At 34.5% G+C, this 19,549-nt stretch overlaps 1 protein-coding gene across 1 annotated transcript; it reads left to right on the forward strand.

Moving 5' to 3' along the window:
* Positions 1-4,453: 4,453 nt before the first annotated feature.
* LOC122834303 (angiotensin II receptor-associated protein) lies at positions 4,454-18,347 on the forward strand. Its single transcript, XM_044122618.1, has 5 exons — positions 4,454-5,021; positions 5,621-5,655; positions 5,864-5,972; positions 7,949-8,144; positions 13,331-18,347. Exons 1-5 carry the CDS (start codon positions 4,995-4,997, stop codon positions 13,453-13,455), a joined length of 492 nt encoding a protein of 163 aa, XP_043978553.1. The 5' UTR covers positions 4,454-4,994; the 3' UTR covers positions 13,456-18,347.
* The last annotated feature ends 1,202 nt before the right edge of the window (positions 18,348-19,549 follow it).

Consider the following 19,549-nt stretch of genomic DNA (forward strand, 5'->3'; position numbering starts at 1 on the left):
AGCAAGTCAACATCTTTAAGCACCTGGTTTTACTCTAAAAAATTATTTTAAAAAGGTTTCTACAAACAACCATTTTCTGGTTGTTTGAAAATGTGTTGCTGTTTTCATGTCATTTGATTGATCAAATTCAATCTGATTCACCAAGTTATTGTAGTAATTGTCACAGCTTTTAGATGTTGATTGACTTTGATGTTGTCTGTCATGCAAATTTTGAGTTTGTTTTTAATTTTAACAACAATCCTATACTGAATTCAATTGACTTACCTCTTGAAATGTCTTTATAATACTGGATTAATTTATTTAGAGTTTAACATCTGCAAGTTGGATTACTTTGAATCCAATAAGCATCTGGAATACGTTTTATAAATCTGGATTTGTTTTTTAGCTTATGACCAGCATGTTGAGTACATTCACCATGTTAGTCATAAATACTATTTCAATTGCTCTGATAGATGAATATAAGACTGATCTAAATCCCAAGAACATTCTTAAAAATGATGCCACAACTCAAAGTTTCCTAATGGTACTTGAATATACAATGTTACTGTTATACTTTTCAGTCTAATGTCATCCATGTCCTAATATTTGTTTTGTATTTATTCTGTATTTGCATATATTTGTCTATAATTTCTGTTTTTCCCTTTTCATAATTAAACAGTTGCTAATAAACTGTGTGTAATGTATCGTTTCCTATGTTGTGACAATGGATTTAAAAAAATTTCTCCCAATCAGAATTTCTTCAGTATCAGCCACATATGCAAATTGGAAAAAACAAATCTGGATTTTCATATTTAAAAAGTTCTCGTTACATAATTGAACTGAACGGAAGTACTACTGCTAAGATTGCACATCAAATTGAGGCTCTCAAAATTATCATTTTATTCACTGTAATATTATATATGTCAGTCCCAAAGTGGATTTAAAAATGCCACTGTTTTATTAGATGAATGTAACTGTTGTACCTTTTATATCTTTGTTCAATCCTTTAAAAGGGATCTGATTCATTTGGTTCAACTACTAATTGTGTTCCCTTCCATAAGTCTTCCATGAAAATCTGAGTGACTTGAGATTATTGCAAATATTAGCAGTTTAATATATATTATATAGTTCAATGAAAAGAAAATGAAATCACTGTAAAATACTTTGACATACTGACAAAAGGTAAAAATTGTTCATTTAGGAGTAATACTTCATTATACTGTTGAAAAACTGAGTCAGAAAACTATAGACTTTGAAGCATCTTAGAACAGTCACCTTAAACATAACAACAGTCAAATTGTTGGAGTAAATTCAAGAGATTCTTAAGTAAACCTTGGTGGGGTAATTATCTGCAGTAGACAAACTTTTAATCATATTTGAAATGTACTTATTTGAACAGTTACTCTAAACCATTGTTTTCCAGCTTAAGGTGATGACCTTGAGGTTAAATTGTAAAAAAGAATTCAAAATAAAACTTTTCATTATAACTTACATTTCTTTCAATAAGGGTAACAAATCAAGTAAAAAATATGACTAATGTTAAAGATTTTACATAAGCAAAATATCCTCTGTATCAACATTACACTTTAAAACTCAACAAAAAAGGCGTCACTCATTCAGCACAATGAGTTAAATCTTAAATGTAATTTTACGTGTAAGTTAATTTTGCAAGAATTGTCCACAACAACTCTTTTGTTGTGGTCAGCAGCAAGAGTTATGAGGTGTCAAATGGTTTCAGAGGTGACTCTTGCCCCGAGGTCACAAAGGACGGTGCAGAGACCATCTGCCTCGCTTGCTGCACACAAAAGATCAACTCTGTTTAGGTAAACAGGGCAGAGGCAGCAGGACTGATTAAAACTACAGAATAAGGTCAGCAGAAGTGCATATTACATTAGCATTTTAAAGGTCTGCTGCTGATCCCCACATAATTTATGTTAAGGTCCAGGGTTGATCATTTTCGTCAATTAGCACTCAAAAGGGAAAATGTTACTGTTTGCATATTACTATGTGGCAATTTATTTTAAAATATGCCAGTTACACAGATGCATACGTTTTTGGCAGTGCAGTTGTAGAGAATATTAAATTTAAACCAATATGCATTTCTTACTTTCAGCAGAGATAAACAGCCATAATCTTAATTTAGCTCACAGAATTAAGTATTATAGCTGTCCTTCAAGAGATGAAAACCCTTTGAATATTCATGGTTAGTCTTTATCTCACAGGAAAAGTAAAAATCTGGAAACAAAAATCAACTATGGTGTGCTTGACTTTACAAAACCAATTTAATTTAATCTTAACTTTTTCATAGTTGAAGACATTTCTATTGTCACTGCAGACTTTTACTCCTAAGGAATGAACCTTTTTAGAGATGCTTTAAAACTGTATTTATGTCTGATTTATGTGAATGTGTCTACTTCCAGATGCTGCTGCTCCATTAATCTAACTTTAACATGACTTTTGTGTCACCCATAACACTTTAAACAATGCAGTGGATGTGTTGAATGAATATATGCCAGTAAAGCACTATGAAGAAAAACACAGAGAGCCAGAGTATATCCTGTATTCAAAAGGATATATATATAAATATATTCAACAAAAAAACTCAGTTTGTCTGGAGATTTAGTGTTTCAGTGCAGTACATTTGGGAGCCTGCTAAAATCTGAAGAGGAAAAAAGTTGCTCACAAAGGATTTGATGTTTTAATGAAAGCCGTGAAGAGTACATTTTATATCAATTCAAACTCCATAACAGATGTTATCCAGACCTGAATTCTGGCAATGCTGAATGTACTACTAGTACCAAGAAAAGAATCACCAGTTTCATCAAGAAAATGAAGAACTTGGTATAAATTTGCATTTACTCTTCCACAACAAAACATTTAATTATTGTAATGTAATTTAGGACTTCATGTTGATATATGTGATTTTTTGTCCAATAATATTTTGCCAGTAACTTCAAACTAGAACTATCATCTAAGGATTGCTAAGGATTGCTTTTGGGATGGTTTTTAAAACCTAGGTCTTGACTTTGCCATTTTGTTTGAAAACAACAGTTTTTTTTCTAGACTCAACATTGGACTTTTGGTTCACTCATTTGTCAATCCAAGAGACTGAGATGATTATTTGACTGTTCATTCATTATTCTTTAAGTTTCAACACAGCTAACCTTTTTGGTGTGTTTTGATCTTCATGCTGTTTGTTCTTTCATAAACCTTAATACATTAACATGCCACACTTTTCAGATGTACTGTGTATTTAAAGAAAATAAAAGCCATGCATTGTTCCCCTTGTTTTTTACAATTACCAAAGGGAAGCATAGTTATGTTGGAAAACCTATTTCCCAAGATTTAAATAACTCACAAATATTGATCAGTTCATCATACAAAAATGGAAAGAATATGGCAAGCCTACAAGCCTACCAACACATAGGTGTTAATCTAAGCAATTAACCAGCAGCCACAAGACTCTATATAACTGGATCAGTCGCAGAGATCCACCAATCAAGTGGGAAATTTTGCTGACTGGATAACTATTTGTTTGCCAGTCCTAAAACTGGGACCATCATGTTTTGGAAATTCTTTGAAGATGTTTTTGTTCAACAGGGACAGAGTTGATGGAAGACACATGCATTTGAGCACAAGGTAATGCTATCAGAAAAGCCTGAAGAGGCAGAAATTTAGTTGAGACCAGAGAGGAAGTTCCATTTCCATCTGAATGCAACTCTTAACATATAGTACAGCCAGAGTCACAATGGAATGATTTAGACTAAAGCACTTTCCAGGGTAACAAATGTTAGATCATCATTCAAGGATATGTTGTAAATATTGAAATGGTAAAAGGAGTTGCAATAAATCCATGTTTCCTTCCTATCTTTCTCATCTGTTCTTCAATTACTCTGCAACCTTTAGCATATTTAATTTCTGTCAGATGACAGCATATGCTGCAAAGAGGCATGATCCAACAAGCTACATACGGCATGCAAAATGTCAACTCATGACACTAGGAATTTATATTAATTAGCAATTATGGCATTCCAAAAAGTTATTTGTAATATCAATATTTTGAAGTCAGATATTGTGATGATTCAGCTTCAGAATTGTTTGTATCTAGAAATATGTCTTAGACCTTGGGGAATGTTTAAAACCATGCATCTTTTCCTTTCCTTCCCCACATATGTGCCACTTGGTGTTGATTTATAACTTTAAATTTCAATAAAAAACATTTGCTTGGTTTACTTAATTTTTTGCACTACAAATGGGTTCAAATTATTTATCTGCATTTTAAAAGACAGCTTGGCTTGAGCCATTAAAGTAGTTTTGTTTCCTGTTGCATTTTGTAGATATCAACTGTGGTATATTCAGCTGAGTTGGTTCCTGATTTGCTTTCACGCCAGGTTTTACCACCTAATTAGCAAACCTGAACCACATTAGCGATTACAGTCATTGGTATAAACACCCCTCTAGTGTTTTGCTTTCTGCATTTAATTTCCTTCAAATTGCAGTTAAACAGCAAGATTACACCAGACTTTGTATAAAAAAAAAAAAAAAAAAAAAAAAAAAAAAAAAGATTTATATATATATACATTAAACCAATATTTAGTTTGAATATTGTCATGTTCTGAGGTACAGGAGCTGTCAAAAATTGTAATCTAAAGCATTGCATAGCAAAGAACCATACATGTTGCTATTTGCCATTTTAATTGGGAAACAGACATGCTAGATTCCTGATCAATCATGGCAAACCTCTTTAAGAGGCAGAAGTGGAGCTGTGACTGAAGTGGATTCTCCTGAGATCTGTAGTGGAAGCAGCAGGAGGAGGGGATCACATGGGAAGCAGTCAGGCTGCTGTCACATGGTTTGTGTTTGTAAGTTCAGTTAAAGCGGAGGAGGAGTTTACACAGAACTTTGAGAAAGAGGAACAACTGCAGCATTTTTCATGTGGCCTTTCAACAAGTTGAAACACTGAACGATAAAGTGGGGAGGTGCTGCTTTTGATAAAAAAAACCCTCAACATTATTATGGAAATCCCTGCAATAAACTTAAAGGTGAGTTTGTCAATTGTTGTCACTGGTTTATTTGATAAATAAGGTTGTGTTTGGGCTAGTTTTAAGTAACGACTAACGTTAAATTTATGTGTCATCGTTCTCATAGATAATTCCACTGTGTAGCAAACAACTTCCGCTGATTAAGAAACACGGGGCTAGGGACAGACTAAAATCGTGACAGACTAGAATCATGTTGAGGATAAATGTATTGTAGATTCTCACAGTTGGCAAATATGTAGTCAATTTTGACACTTCCTTGTGTTTTGCATTGACACAAGTCTTAACAGAAAAAGACTGACAAAAATAAAGCTTTCAAGATCAGAAATTCTAATCTCGTCTCTCTTTTTTTTTTTTTTCTTATTCTGTCCAAGAAGATTAAACATGTGAAAGCAATATCTTTGAACCCATTCAGATTCAACTGATCACACACTTCCCATTTAGTTGTGGAATTTCCTGCTTATCGTACCTGAAAAAAGCCTGCATGTAATTTTTCTTTTATTCTCAATTTATGTGTTGTTTTCTTCCTTCTTAAATATTTTTGAAATAACCCGAATGCCTAAAAAAGGGAAAAATATTTAGGATGTTCTTCTCTGTTCCAGGCAATAGTGCTGGCACACTGGTTGCTCACTGTGTGGTGAGTGTGAGCTCTTGAGCTCTTTTTTTTTTATGTCATACATCTGAGGAATTTCTCTCGTCTGAGCACACATATACACACTTTCTCTCTTGTCTTAGCCTAACTCTTACACATACCACACTTATTTGTGTATAAATAACTCCTGGAAAGTATGTCAAATGAGAATCTTTTGTGAATTGTATATTTTTAAAATAGTCTATTGTTTCAGGGGCAGCATAACCTTCCTTACCTCATCTTATGCATGGGGGAACTTCAGTGTTTTAGCAGTTGGAGTGTGGGCGATTGCACAGAGGGACTCCATTGATGCTGTTCTCATGGTGACTTGTTTTTTTTTTCTTCTAAAAGCTGTCTTACTATCATGTGACACATGCTGAAGTCTAACAATAGATCCTGCATATCCAAACTAACCGGTGGATGCTCAGGGGTTCTATGAATATTTCTTTGAAAAAATATCCTTCCCTTCTCTTTGAATGTTGGATCATTTCCAATTCAGTACAACTCAAGGAGAAAATATTCTTCTAATGTTCTCTTGTTGAACTTTTGATTTTGGTTTTCTTTTTAAACTAATAAGTTATAACTCTGTCCTCATACCTTATGTTGCCTCTTCACAGTTTATACTTTCTCTGTTGTTGTTTTGTTGACAATTATGTAACTAAAAAGACAAATAATTCATAAATCTCTGTGGAACTAGAACAAATGTAGCATTTATTCTACAAACTTAGCTGCATTAGTTTAAGTACATTTCAAGCAGAAGATATTTATTTTCTAACAAAGGGAATAGTTTTCCCATTATTTTACCTAAGCTGTTCAAAACAAAAATGACTGTGAATGAATCAGAAATAAAATCTGAAATGTAACAATCTCATTGATTAAAGCTACATTCAAAGTCTGTCTCTGTTGGGTTTTAGGTTACTAAAACCAAGAAAAGTCTTTCTCACCTTGATGTGGCAAAGTTTTAATTCGGTGAACTCTTAGCAAACCCTTTGAAACATTTTTTGCAAGTGAAATGGATCTATGGAAAAGTTGTACCCTGAATGCATCTTTAAGAAGGAAAACTGATTAGCAAGAAACTTTTAACCCAAGCCCTTATTCTACAAAGTCAAGGTCATTTATTTAATCAGACAGCCAGTTATTAATTTCTTGTCTTTTGAAATGCTACTTTAAGGGTTTTCTTTATTTAAAGTGAGGATTGCTGAGTTTGTAGAAAAGTGAAGACATTCTTTACAGTGGTTGAAGGCTAATACTTCATTCCCTGTTTTAGCTGATTTCATTCAGAATCAACCAAATGTGATAGGCTATTATTTATTTAATCAAGAATTAAGCTTATTTTTAATTTATTCACCAAGACTTGGAAAATAGAGCATGCCACCCTAGTTTTAAAGTTCTACAGAGAGTATAGGGACTCTCTGTAGCTCAGAGAAAAGACATTAAGATGCTTATGTTGGTTTACAAATTACTGAACTGCTTAGCACCAAAATACATTAAATATATTTATTATCATTCAGTTTCTATGTTCCACTAATCTGGAAACTGCAAAATGGTCAACACAAGTACCTTTGAAGCAAGGCGAAAACCCCAACTGTTTAGATCTACCTTTGATTTAAAATAACTTGAACAATGATCAGAAAATTTGATGTATTTTTGTACAAAATATAATTAAATTTAATTGTTTTTTTGCTTGTTTCATAACTGGTTTGTATTATGCTTTTATGGATTAAAACATTTTGAACTGCTTAGTTGCTTAAATGTGCTTAACTGAACTTTATATATACAGTTTTTAATTTAAAAAATGTCTGAAGCAAATTGACACGAATACATTATACAATTTTGAAAATATATTATGCTATTACACTTGGGAGGGAAGCAACACTTTTTTTCCAAAACAATTTTAGAAAAACAATTTCCAAAATTTTTGTTTTCTATACTGATTCAAATCTGTAAATATTTTTTTTTCCTGAGAATCCTGATAAAATTAGTTTTGTGGCCTAATTTTGATTCTAATCTCTGTTATTCTGGGAGGGAAAAAAGGTAGGATGAATTTGCAATTTCAGAACCAAATAGCTCCATCATCTTTAAACACAAGGCTTACCACAAAGCACCTTACTGTTATCCAAAATTTAATTCTAGTCTCATTCATAAGTGGACTGCTCATGTTGTTCAAACACTCCTGTATCTTGGCTTGACTGATCAGAACATGGCACTCCTGGCTTTGTGTTTTCAGTTATTTTGAGAACCTTTGAAGAGCTACTCCATTAACCTGTTCTATTCTCTTTTTTTCATCCTGTTATTATAGTTTCTTATGGGAATGGCTGTCACAATACTGACCGACATTGTCCATTTTGGGATCTTTTATCCACGGATGGAGTTTGTGGCCGAAAGGAGCTTTTCCGCAGGCATGGCTATCCTCAACCTGCTGCTTAAACCTGTTTCTTGTTTCTTTGTCTACCAAATGTACCGTGAACGAGGAGGAGATTACAATGTCAACTTTGGTAAGAAACAAAGTTAAATATGCTGATTGAATGAGCTAACAGACTTTTGAGAATGAAAAATGAGAAACCATTTGACAATAACAGAATTTTAAATGCTTCTAAACATATTCATAGTTTTTGTAGTGGTTCCAATTTTAAACAACTCTAACTCTTCTAATACCATTTTACCTTTTTTATTCACCATTTTACCTTTTTTTTTTTTTTTTTTTTTATTCATTTACTTTTGCTCTGTTCAATTGAAAACCGCTCTCTGGGAAAACTTTGTTTCAAACAACCTGTAAATGAGTCCACATCTTACTTATTATTACAGTCACATGACCTTTTTTCTTTGCACTGAGATAGCCGAGCTGCAGCTCGACTCGGCCAAAAGCCCCTTCCCCACGAGTTGCTCATAAATCTGAGGCACTTTGAACATGGGAGTGTACTTCATGGACAAACATGCTAATCCATCACAGAAGGTGGAATTAACTATATATATTCTGAACAAAAATAGCTCAGTCCTGATTCACAGAAAAATATTTGTGTCATTAGGAGTGTAGAGTTAATTGGTCTCCTTTTTTCTGACAATGAAACAGATGAGTAACTGCTGGTGAGACGGAAGACACATTTTTCTGATCCATTACTTGGAGCCATTGGTTTGTTAGTCTTAACCATTCAGCAATGAGCTGTTTTATTTTACAACTCAGTAAGTCATGCTGTGTATGGAAACCCTTGGAAATATTTATCTTTTCACATATCTCTAGTAGTTTTATTTATTTATGGATAAAATATTTAATCTTTCCTGACTGGAGTGCTTTCATGCTTTCCATTATGAGAAGTAGAACAGAAAAAAAATGGTAATAAAAGAACAAACCAGGAGGTCGGGGTTGTGGCACTAATTGTTTTTCAATGCAATTCAAAACGGCAGTTGATGAAACATATCTCTTTGCTCTGGGAGAGATAATTGAATATTGATGAATCTGGTCTCTTTATGGTTTTACTTTGCACAGCAGGGAACACTCATTAGACTTTGTTGTGACTGATGAAAGCATCTAATGTTACTCTCTGACTGCGAGTACTTTAATTGCTGTCTGATTGCATTGTGGGCTTTACACTACTGCCGGAAACCAGACAATGGGGTGATGGGAAATGGATTACTGAATTGGGCTGTCAGCGATCTCTGAATTTTGATTGCACATTAAGTTCATCTTTTTATTTCTTAATAAATTCAAAAAATTTTAACTGTCACTAATTTGGTCTCAAACTGACGGTCCAATAAAAGGGTCCATTTTCTGCTCTAACCAAACACATAAGGGCTGTGTAGGGAAGCGGGGTGACAGTTTATTAGGAAGGTATAAAGGATCTTTATCCATTCAGTGATAAAGTTTATTTCAGCAAGATAATGAATGTGTCATTAGTGTGTGAATGGTTTTATGAGCGAAAATTAGCTTTGTGTTTACAGCCTAAAAGTGCTGCAAGATGGGATTACAGTGACTCATAGGGTAAAGTGCTTTGAATAATTTAAAAAGTCCTTGTACCAAAACAATATTGTTAAACCTTTGAAAGTGAGAATTTCTTAAAAGTTGATTCCATTTGCATAATCATTCGTGATAAGTTTTTAGGTTTCTGCTTTTTTCTTTATTTTGTATAAATACATAAACGAGATTTAAAAAGGTATTCTCAAGAACACATTTTGTTGAGTCATGGATTTTAGGGTTCCCAACAAAGTAGCTTGTACACTAAATGTTTTTGCTGCTCAGATGTGATTAAAAATAATTGTTGAAATAAATTTAAGGGTAATTTTTACATTGTGATTATGAAACCGATTGCTGTTAATGTTTCCCATCAGAGAGAGGAGCCAGCACAGAATCAGAGCAAAAATATTTAATGTTACTTGCAGAGGAAAAAGATTGTAAGCTGCTCACAGTCTTGAAATCAACTGATTTGATTGTGCTACAGAAAATGAATTGTTTTTCTGTTGTGTGAGGTGTTGAATCTTCTGTATTCTTAAATTAAATTTTATTCCATATTGACAGTATACACTAACCTCATAATTCAAATTATTTAATTTGCCCTGTCAGTTTATATTATGACCATTATTATTAATAATATGATGTGCTGCTAAATTTATCAGCAAAATGACACTATAGAGTTGTATCATCACTACAATAGTATTCAGCATCAACTTGTCTACTTAGGGGTGTGTTTTATTGCACATTAATGTTCTAAAGGCATATGTCTGGACTTCACGTCATTCAGTTCAGTACCGTTATGCTTACTGGGGAGCTATGGTAATATTACACGTCTTAATTTGTCTTTGGATTGTACTGCTGTGAAAGGTCTTCCCTTTGAAATGTGTTATCCATCAGGTGCCAACACTGCCAGGTTTTGTTACCTGTGGAGAAAGAAGGGCCAGAGTTAAGATCTCAGCTAGATTATTTATTTATTTTTTCTTTCTGTGGAGTTTGAATGTTTTCTCTGCATGTGCATCTCAGCACGTACTGTGGTTTTCTCCCAGTAATATGCTAAATCTCTGGCGCTAGTTGGTAGATGTGTGTCTGTGTGTTTGTCTGCCCTGCATAGCTCTACATTGCCCTCTGAACTGGTGACCTGTCCGGTGTGTATGCCCCACCTCTGAACCAATAACTAATGGAGATAGACACCAGACCTCCTGCAACCCTCCAAGGATTAAATTTCTAGAGGGGCTACTGCAGATGGATGTTTTGATGTATTTTTTTTCTCTTCTTAAAGTTATCTCCTGTTATAGAGTTTTGATGTGAGAATGAGCCTGATGTTCCTTGATCATTCTGCAGCTATCATGTTTTTAGCAAACGCACGTGTTGTCCAGAATTTAAGGCAGTAGAAATAGCAGGTTGGCTCAGACAGATTAGAATGGATTTTCTAGGTTTTGAATTCTCTAGAAAAACATTTTTTGATGCCTAAGACATACTTCTGTCTCTAAGATTTTAACAACCCAATGACTTGTTTACTTTGTAAGTAATTTAATGTCCTGCTTTGAGTCAGTCAGAAACTCGCTGTGAAATAAAATGTCTATCTTCCAATTGAAGAATTTAAAAACCATAAAAAACTGGTGGCGTTTTCTCACATACACCCACATTATAAATGCCTCCTTATATTAAGCGGGAGGAGACGGCGTCCTTGGTTTTTTTCTTTTTTTTTTTTTTGCCTATAAGGAGTTTGGAGATTTATTAACTCACACTTCAAGACAGACCACCACTTTAAGTCAATTTATTTTTAATGAACTGAAATACAGAGAAGCTTTATGTGCATCTACTTCCAAGGACCCATTTATTATAAATTAGCCTGATCATCTATGTTGTCCTTCTCATGCATATTGTCTTTGCAGTACATTGAAGCTCAGATTTTTATTTTTACCAGTATTTCCGACTGGCTAACACACTCAAATGCTTATTTTATCTCTAGAAAAAAACAGTCGCACAAAGAGAAAAAAATAACCTCTCTGTTGAAACATTCATTATTTTATTTATTTAAAGGTTTTATTGGCTCTAGTGGCCTTTATTTGATGGTTAAGGAAAGTGGATAACGAGAGAAGAGGGAAGACATACAGCAAAGTTGACCAGGCTGGGAATCGAACCTGCGATGGCCGTGTCGAGGACTAAGGCCTCCTTATGTGGGTTGTGTTTAACCCCTGCGCCACCACAGCACATCCCTACATGCATTCTTTTTTAAACATCAGTCAGTAATAGAGGGGGGGAAATCTGTAAAATCTTACATCTAGCTTTGTAAATTTAATTTCTTCAGATCTATTTTGTAGTTTGTCAACTTGAATTTAGCTGTTTTGTTTTCTTGCATGTTATTTGTTTCTCTGTTACACCAGTTTGTTTTTAGCATGTTTTCATCATCTATGTCTTCTCTCACATCTTTTTGCCACTGATTTCTTCTCTCTCAGACTTAGAGACCTCTGTGGACAGTCGGTGCACTACGGACAGTTCAGACAGTGCCTTTTTTGGCCGCCACTACTGAGCCCCGGCTTCTTCCTTTTCTTCCATTTCTCTTTCCAAATCATCCTATTCCATATCCTTTCACCCAAGAAGTAAGATAACTAATAGACTGACAGGACACAAGAGACTTTATATTTCCAAAAATTGTTTTATATTTTTTCACAACAATTTCGTGAAACTCTTTGCAATAAATGTAATTTTTTATTCTTTTCTCACCTGATCAAGGTCACAAAAGAAAAGTGCAGGGTTTTCCTTTTGTTTAACTTGTTGCTTTTCTTTTGAATTTTAATACTGCTACTTGGACTCTTTGTGCTTAACTATGCAGTCATGTATTTCTGTGAGTCTAGTTTAGTAAATTTTCATCATCAGTAGCTCCTCATTAACGTCCCATACTTGCATGCCTTGAGGTTTGCATGCTGTATTTTTCTTTTTTTTATTTGTTGTTCATCATGTATTCAAGTTTGCATGTTGTGCATCTATTATCTGAAATTCCAGTCTCCAGATACCTCATTTATCTTGGCGTATTTAAATCGGTGCACAATGATGTTGCACTTTCCAAAATAGGACAGAAATAAAGTTAGCGGAGGTCTAATTTATATATAAAAATATTTTATTCACATGATATGTATTTCCAGTCTTCTTACTCTATAGTATCCCTCTGAAATAAAAAAAAAACAACAACTTCTTATTTAATTAGTATTTAAATGTGCAAGTTTGTCATGGTTAGTCTTGCTTATATACAGTATTTTGAACCTTCACAGAAACATCATTGATATTCTGGTCGTGGTGAGGTAATGCTTTTGGTTGCAAAGCGTCATAAAATCATGTGCCTTTCCAGAAGTAACTGTAAAGCATGTTAACATCTGATATAAAGAACCTGTGAAGCTGCTTCCACTAAAAACCAAATTATAAGACTTGCTAGAGACACACTACAATACAAAATCTCAGGCCACAGCTTACTGAAGTGGTTACCTTTCTCAAAATAACTGCAGTACACACTTTTATCAAACAGTTCTGAAAGGAGGGATAAATTGAGAATATGGGATGAATCTGTGCCTGACTAACATTCCTACGACAGCTTGTTTTTTGGGGGGTTTTTAACGAGAAAAAAAATCAGTAAAATATGCATGGCGTTCAAAAAGCTGTATGGCTTCAAGGTCTGATTAAAAATGTTGCATTTCACAATGTAAGTTGGTGTTGAACGTTTCTGATGTTTCTCTGCAGGTTTCCCTACTGTAACTCGAAATAGAGATGCCTATCAGTCCATCGACCAGCAGGATGAATCTTCAAGTCCAACAAATTCCTTCAACCAGGCTAAGGACACCAAACCAGGAGCTGGCACTTATTGAGAAAAGTACATGATTAAAAATGCACTCTGTTTTTGTTTCTCACTTTTTATATGCAGAGTTATAAAGTCATTTAAAATCAGTTTAAAATAGCATTGTGGGGTCACTCAGCTAAGCCAATTGAAATAATCTCGGTTTTATAGTGAAATATGCCTGTTACATTTTAAGCTGAGGTTCTGAAAGATTCCTGATTCAGTGCCACAGAAGAATATAATCAGACGACAAGCCATGGTTTACAGTAATGCTTAGAAGCAGGTCTCTGATTCTTTTAGCAGAACAGTGTGGAAAAATAAGTTTTTGACTTGTCAAAACTTTTCTGAAGCTTAAACATGTCAAAAACAAAAGATATATAGGTGTACAGACTCTTTTTTTGTTGGCTTTTTTTCTTTATGTACATTCGAGACATGATAGCCAATAATGAAATAAGTTTCCATATAGATGAGTACACTTTTGTGTGTTTAGTTAATGAGAAAACACAGAATTATGCCTATTGTATAAATTACGAAATATCGTTGGTATGATGGTTCTAGCACAATTATTCATTTTAAAAACCAAGCTGACTCATTAACGGTCTTGTTGACCTTTCAACAAGACCCTTAAAAGTGAAGGGTATCTAACCTGCTTTCAAAATAGTTTCATAAAATGGCACTTCATCTTAGAATACCAATTACTTGCAGACCACATACTGTGGAGTATCTCACATATGCATATGGGTTATGTGAATTTCCCCACAAATAATAAATGGTGTCATATAGACTGATGCTCAAGGAAAAATATTTTTTTTCGTATAAAAGTGTGTTTCATGCACTGTGGATTGGAATTTTTTTTAATTTTTTTTTTCAGTTTTCATTTCTGTCAGAGGTTTTCATGTTAAAAACCTGACATATGCCTCAGAATGGGGATGCTGTAACTCTGCTGATCATGTTTTAGGTGTGTGAAACTGTCAGTCCTCGGATAAACTGGGTCATGCCTTTTTAACATATTTGTATACAGTAACTGCAGTATCGGTGTGAACATACATTTTATCACATTTCAACCATATCTAAGCACACAAATATTTAGCGCACTTGTTAACTTCTATATGCAGTTTTACCCCACGCAATGCTTTCTCAATTTGTGGATCATTGCTTTTGATGTGGTTTTCTATGCGAAACCTTAAAAATGATTTTATTACCAGACAGATGGATGTCAGCAATATTGTTTGAAATCTTTCGGCCTACTTCAGGTTTTTATACATTTTGAACCAAGTTTATTTGGATACTAATTCCCTTAAATGGAATTACAAAATATTAAAGTGTTATTATGAGAGAAAAACAGAAGAAATCTTTAAGGCACTAGTTCATTTTATAACATGGCAATGTTTAGTCTGTAATTTACAGAGCAATCTGAACAAAATGTACCTGCTGGATTCTTTAACATTGTGCTCTGACTGAATATTTTGCTTAAAATTGATCATATTGTTTTTAGTTTATTTTGATTTATCAAAATAAAAAAAATTAGCAGTTTTCATTGAAAAGATAAATAACGAAGTACGATATATATTGTCTCAAATGGATTTTCAGCTGTTGTGATTTTGATCTCTCTTTGGAGTTTAGTCACAGTTGGTATTTTCTGACTGAAGCAAGTTACATCCTGGCAAATGCTTAACTCATTTTTTTCTTTGTCGCATTTCTGTTTTTCCTCACCCTGCTGCTCTCAGAAACCTTTTTGTTGTTTGCCTTTTTATTTATACTGCCAGACAGCACATTTATCGGTGTGTTTTTGTTGTGGTAAATGCTTTTCTCACTCTATTGTGTCTCCTACGAGAACTAGAACACCTTCCCTCTGAAGTAATTTTCTTTTCAAAGCTATTGTGAAGCTCACACAGCTAGCATAGAAATAATGGCGATACTGATGGGAATTATAAGAAGCATGAATTTATTGTTCACAGAATTTGAATGTGAAGATTTGACCAACGATGCAACTTCACATTCATCACACCTCTAAAAAAAAAGTAAGAATTCCTCAATAGATTACAAGATTCAGTGTCCATCGACTGTAACGTTACCCCAAAGATGTATTTTCTTGACTTTCTGTATTAGGTATGGAAACAATCTAGGTTTATTGGCAAGAATCTTGTCACCTGTTTGTAAATTGCTCTGCCTTGTGGGCCTCCTGGGGAAGAATGAATGGAGGACAAAGTATGGAGTGCCAGTCCTCAACAGCTCTATAAGTAACAAACGCACACTTTGTTCTCCTTCTGTTTTACATTTACTAACTCACCTGCATAAGAGTAAAGCCACAAAACTTCCGCAGATGTCAAAAATGTGTGACAGAAAAATAGGAGTTTAGTTTCATTTAGCTTAGTTGCTTTAATAACAGCTTTAGTCTTCATCTAAAATTGACTCTGGTATCCATTATGTTCCTCTTCACTGTAGTTCATAAATTTTGTGGTTTGAATCAGGTGATATGAAACTAGATTATTGAAAAACCTAATTTTTTTATTATTTTATTTTATTGTAACTAATATTCCCATCATAACCAGAATATTCTACAAGCATCAATAAACATAACAGTTGATGGCACAACTTTACTGGATGTTTAATCTGATGCTATCAGAAGCTGAGTTCCACAATTACAATTACCTGTAAAGCAAATATTGCTATCTTTCTTTTGAAACAACTACACTGCAAGAGGCCATTTGAGTTCCTCTCTTTTCTATTGTGTAATTAATAGGCAGCCGATGTTAATGACTCATTTGTGTAAAGATTGATGCTGTGGCTCTGAAGCAGCACTGAGGAGAGAAGGCGGGGGTTGAAGGTGGACAGGAGCAGAGAGGGAACAGGGGGGAGTGAAGGTACAGGCAGCAGCTCAACAAGCTGTTGATTAATAAGGAGCTGCTGGGCTGCCTCTCTTGAGCATGCATGCATATGTGCACAGCTCTGACACCTCCTCAGGCTCACACCTGTGATTCCTCTGAGTCAAGGGCACATTCACTCAGTGCAGCAATAGGAACTCAATTTGTCAGATTTGTTATTGCATTAGTCATCTGATCTCTGGAGAGGGTTGAGAGAATGATGGAATTGGCTTCAGGTATGCCAACTTTCTACACACAACTAGGACACACATGTTCATAAGTGTGTCTCTTAATGTAATTTTTATTTTTCCCTAAATTTTATTATATTTTCGGTGTTGGCAAAGAAAATCCATCACATATGAACCAAGTGGCTTGACTGTGACACTTCAAAATAATAGTAGATAATTGTTCACCTTATAGACAGTTTTCCCCAAGTTACTTGTCATATTCTTCTGCTTTATTATTTTCAAACTGATTGGAACAACTATCAGTATCTCAGTCTAATTCACAATTTATGGCCCCCATTGTCCCGTCAGCAGTCTTATCCACTGCTGTTTTTGATTCTAAAATAAAAACTTGGTAAAAAAAAAAAAAAAAAGTGAAGCATGAAGCTCCCAAGATACTGCTGCATATTTAAATATTATAAATAAATTAATACGTCTCATGAATCCAAATACGGCAAAAGACTTTTAGACATATTTGAAAGTGTAGCCAGAAATGATTATTGTGAAAATGCAACACTAAGAGCAGCTCCAGGGTTTATACAAAATGGCTGTCACTTTTCTTTTTAATGTTTGTTTTTAAAAGTTGTTTCAAGGTCAAAGAAAGAAGAATATTTCGGGCAGATTATAAGATTTTGATCTATAGAGAGGCAAAGTTACTCCTTCAGTTGCATGGTTTATCACAAGAAGCAGTCTTGCTTAGGACTCACAAAGATGGAGAAAAAATGTTCACATGTGAAATTGATTTGGTGATTACATTTTTATGCCAGAAGCATCTCGATTTTCCCAAAGAGGACACATCCAACCCTTGACCTTTTTCACGCCAAACCCTGGGTCATCTGCCATCAGCACTAATGGCATCAAAAGTGATTCAAACTAACTCTTTAGTCTTCAATTTCCAGGGAAGAGGGAGGTCAACAGCTTTGTTTGGGAGGAACAGATATGTTTTATTTGCTAGCAAACATGAAGAAACAAAGTAAACAAAAAGAAACAGACTTATAGTCTATCAAAGCTTTTCTTTTTTAGTTGAGGCAGAGAGAAGACAGCTTTAAAATATGAAATAGTTAACTATTTCAGTTATTCTGAATAGTAAAATTTTCTCAACACAAAACATGCATTTGTATAACTTGAATTTGAAGACCCTGGTGTCATTCCATGACAAATTTAGCTGTTTAAAACCTTTAACAGGTATTGTGTATTGGTAAATTCAACCAGCTGTTTCATAAAATCATATTTATTTAACTTCTGACAAAAGTTAGCTTTTAATTCTTGTAAAAAAAAAAAAAAAAAAAAAAAAAGACCACAAACTTGAATAACATGAACCATTGGAGCATCTCAAATGAGTTTCTTGAATACAACAATGAGCTTATTATGCTGTATTGGTTTCCATACTCCTCTCAGAGGCCCTGCTGGATATGATGGACATATAGCAAAAACAATAGCTTCAATTGTGACACTATCACTGACAAAAATCTCTGAGAAATGTTTCCAACAGCTTGTCGAATTTAAATCGCAAAGATTTTAGGCAGTTGGGAAAAGAGGATCCAACCAGATGCCAGTAAGGTGTGCCTAATGAATTGGCCACTGATTGTCTTTTAACACACAAACAAGAAATTGCTCTTTGAAAATCAACTCATTAATGTATTGGCCTTGCTTTTTAATTTTGGACTGAGAAAAAGAGCCAGTTGGAAGTTACCTGGCCCCATTCAGGAAAACAAGCTTCTGCTGAGAAAACAGTTTTATTCCACCGCTAACTGGATATTTTCTCTTAATTTAACAATTTATGCAAACTGATTTTTAAAGACCTCATACTAATTGTACTGTGAGCTGTTACCACTGAATTCACTGCCTTTTTTAACGACCCACAAGTCACTAAACACAGGTTTAATAAATGTGATTCAGAACCCAGAACAATGCTTTCTGGAATGGATCTTATTTTATAGTATGTAAAAGATTCATTTAACTGATCAAATATAAAAAGATCTAAAAATACAACTATCACCAGCCAAAAAATCGTAAGGGTAATTAGAATTCTTTATTCAGCATATTTATATTGCCATTATAATTATATAACAGTTGCAGTTTTTTCTTAATTTGCTGTATTTGTATTCATTTCAGAGCTTCACTTTTATGCTTTCAGTGACCCAATTTTTGCGTGCACCTCATCAAACTTTTATTTCCCCCTTATATTCTTATTATTCTCTACTACTTTTTTTTCATCATGGCTGGGCAGTGTCTCTTCCACTACCTGTTTTTCAAAGAGAATTGGGCAGTTTTTGTCCAGCTGTTACAGAAATGAGAGCCATGCACTGTGAATGCCTTTCAAAATAAATCTTTCTGAGGAGTGAAACAGCTTTCATGGTTTTTGTTTCTGCCCCTGCACACAGTGGGTGAGGAAGGAGAGACTTAGAGAAGGGGAGAATAATGAACCGCCAACATGAGGCTAGTAGTTCGATGAGTGCACATGATGAATGACCATGGGGAGGGAGTAAAGGACCAGAGCACAAGCACAGCCATTTGTTACTCCGCTGTCACAAATGTATTTTTAATGAATCTGCACCTCTGACTCCTCTGCAGAGCACTGCTGTTCCTTAAGGCCAGTGTGACCCCAATATTTCCAGGGAAGTGAACAAACCCACTTTTACACAGCCTGTGCAATGTAAATAGCCTTATCCTTCTGTTTGCTGAGGCCATCAGTCTACTTCCTCATTATTATCCATATGTACCTGCACCGAGGATAGGGGCCACCTTAGCTTTCTGTGCCCCTGGCAGCTGTGGAGAAATTTCACCTTGAATTACTGTTTTGTGCTAAGGTGCAGATGTGTTAGCAGTGCAAATGCTGGTATATATACACCACAATCGGTGGAACAACGAGGGAAAATGCTGTTTCCAGAATTTAGAATGGAGATAAGACAATTTGGTCAATTTATCATTTATCTCCTTAATTTACAAAAACATTTAAACGATTTTAGCATGTTTCTTTGTTTATGGGTATGTTTGTTAATGACTATATGGCAATATAAAGGGCTAAAAATCAGGG

Source organism: Gambusia affinis, linkage group LG07 (genome assembly GCF_019740435.1).
Source record: "Gambusia affinis linkage group LG07, SWU_Gaff_1.0, whole genome shotgun sequence".
In the NCBI taxonomy this organism is placed as follows: domain Eukaryota; kingdom Metazoa; phylum Chordata; class Actinopteri; order Cyprinodontiformes; family Poeciliidae; genus Gambusia; species Gambusia affinis.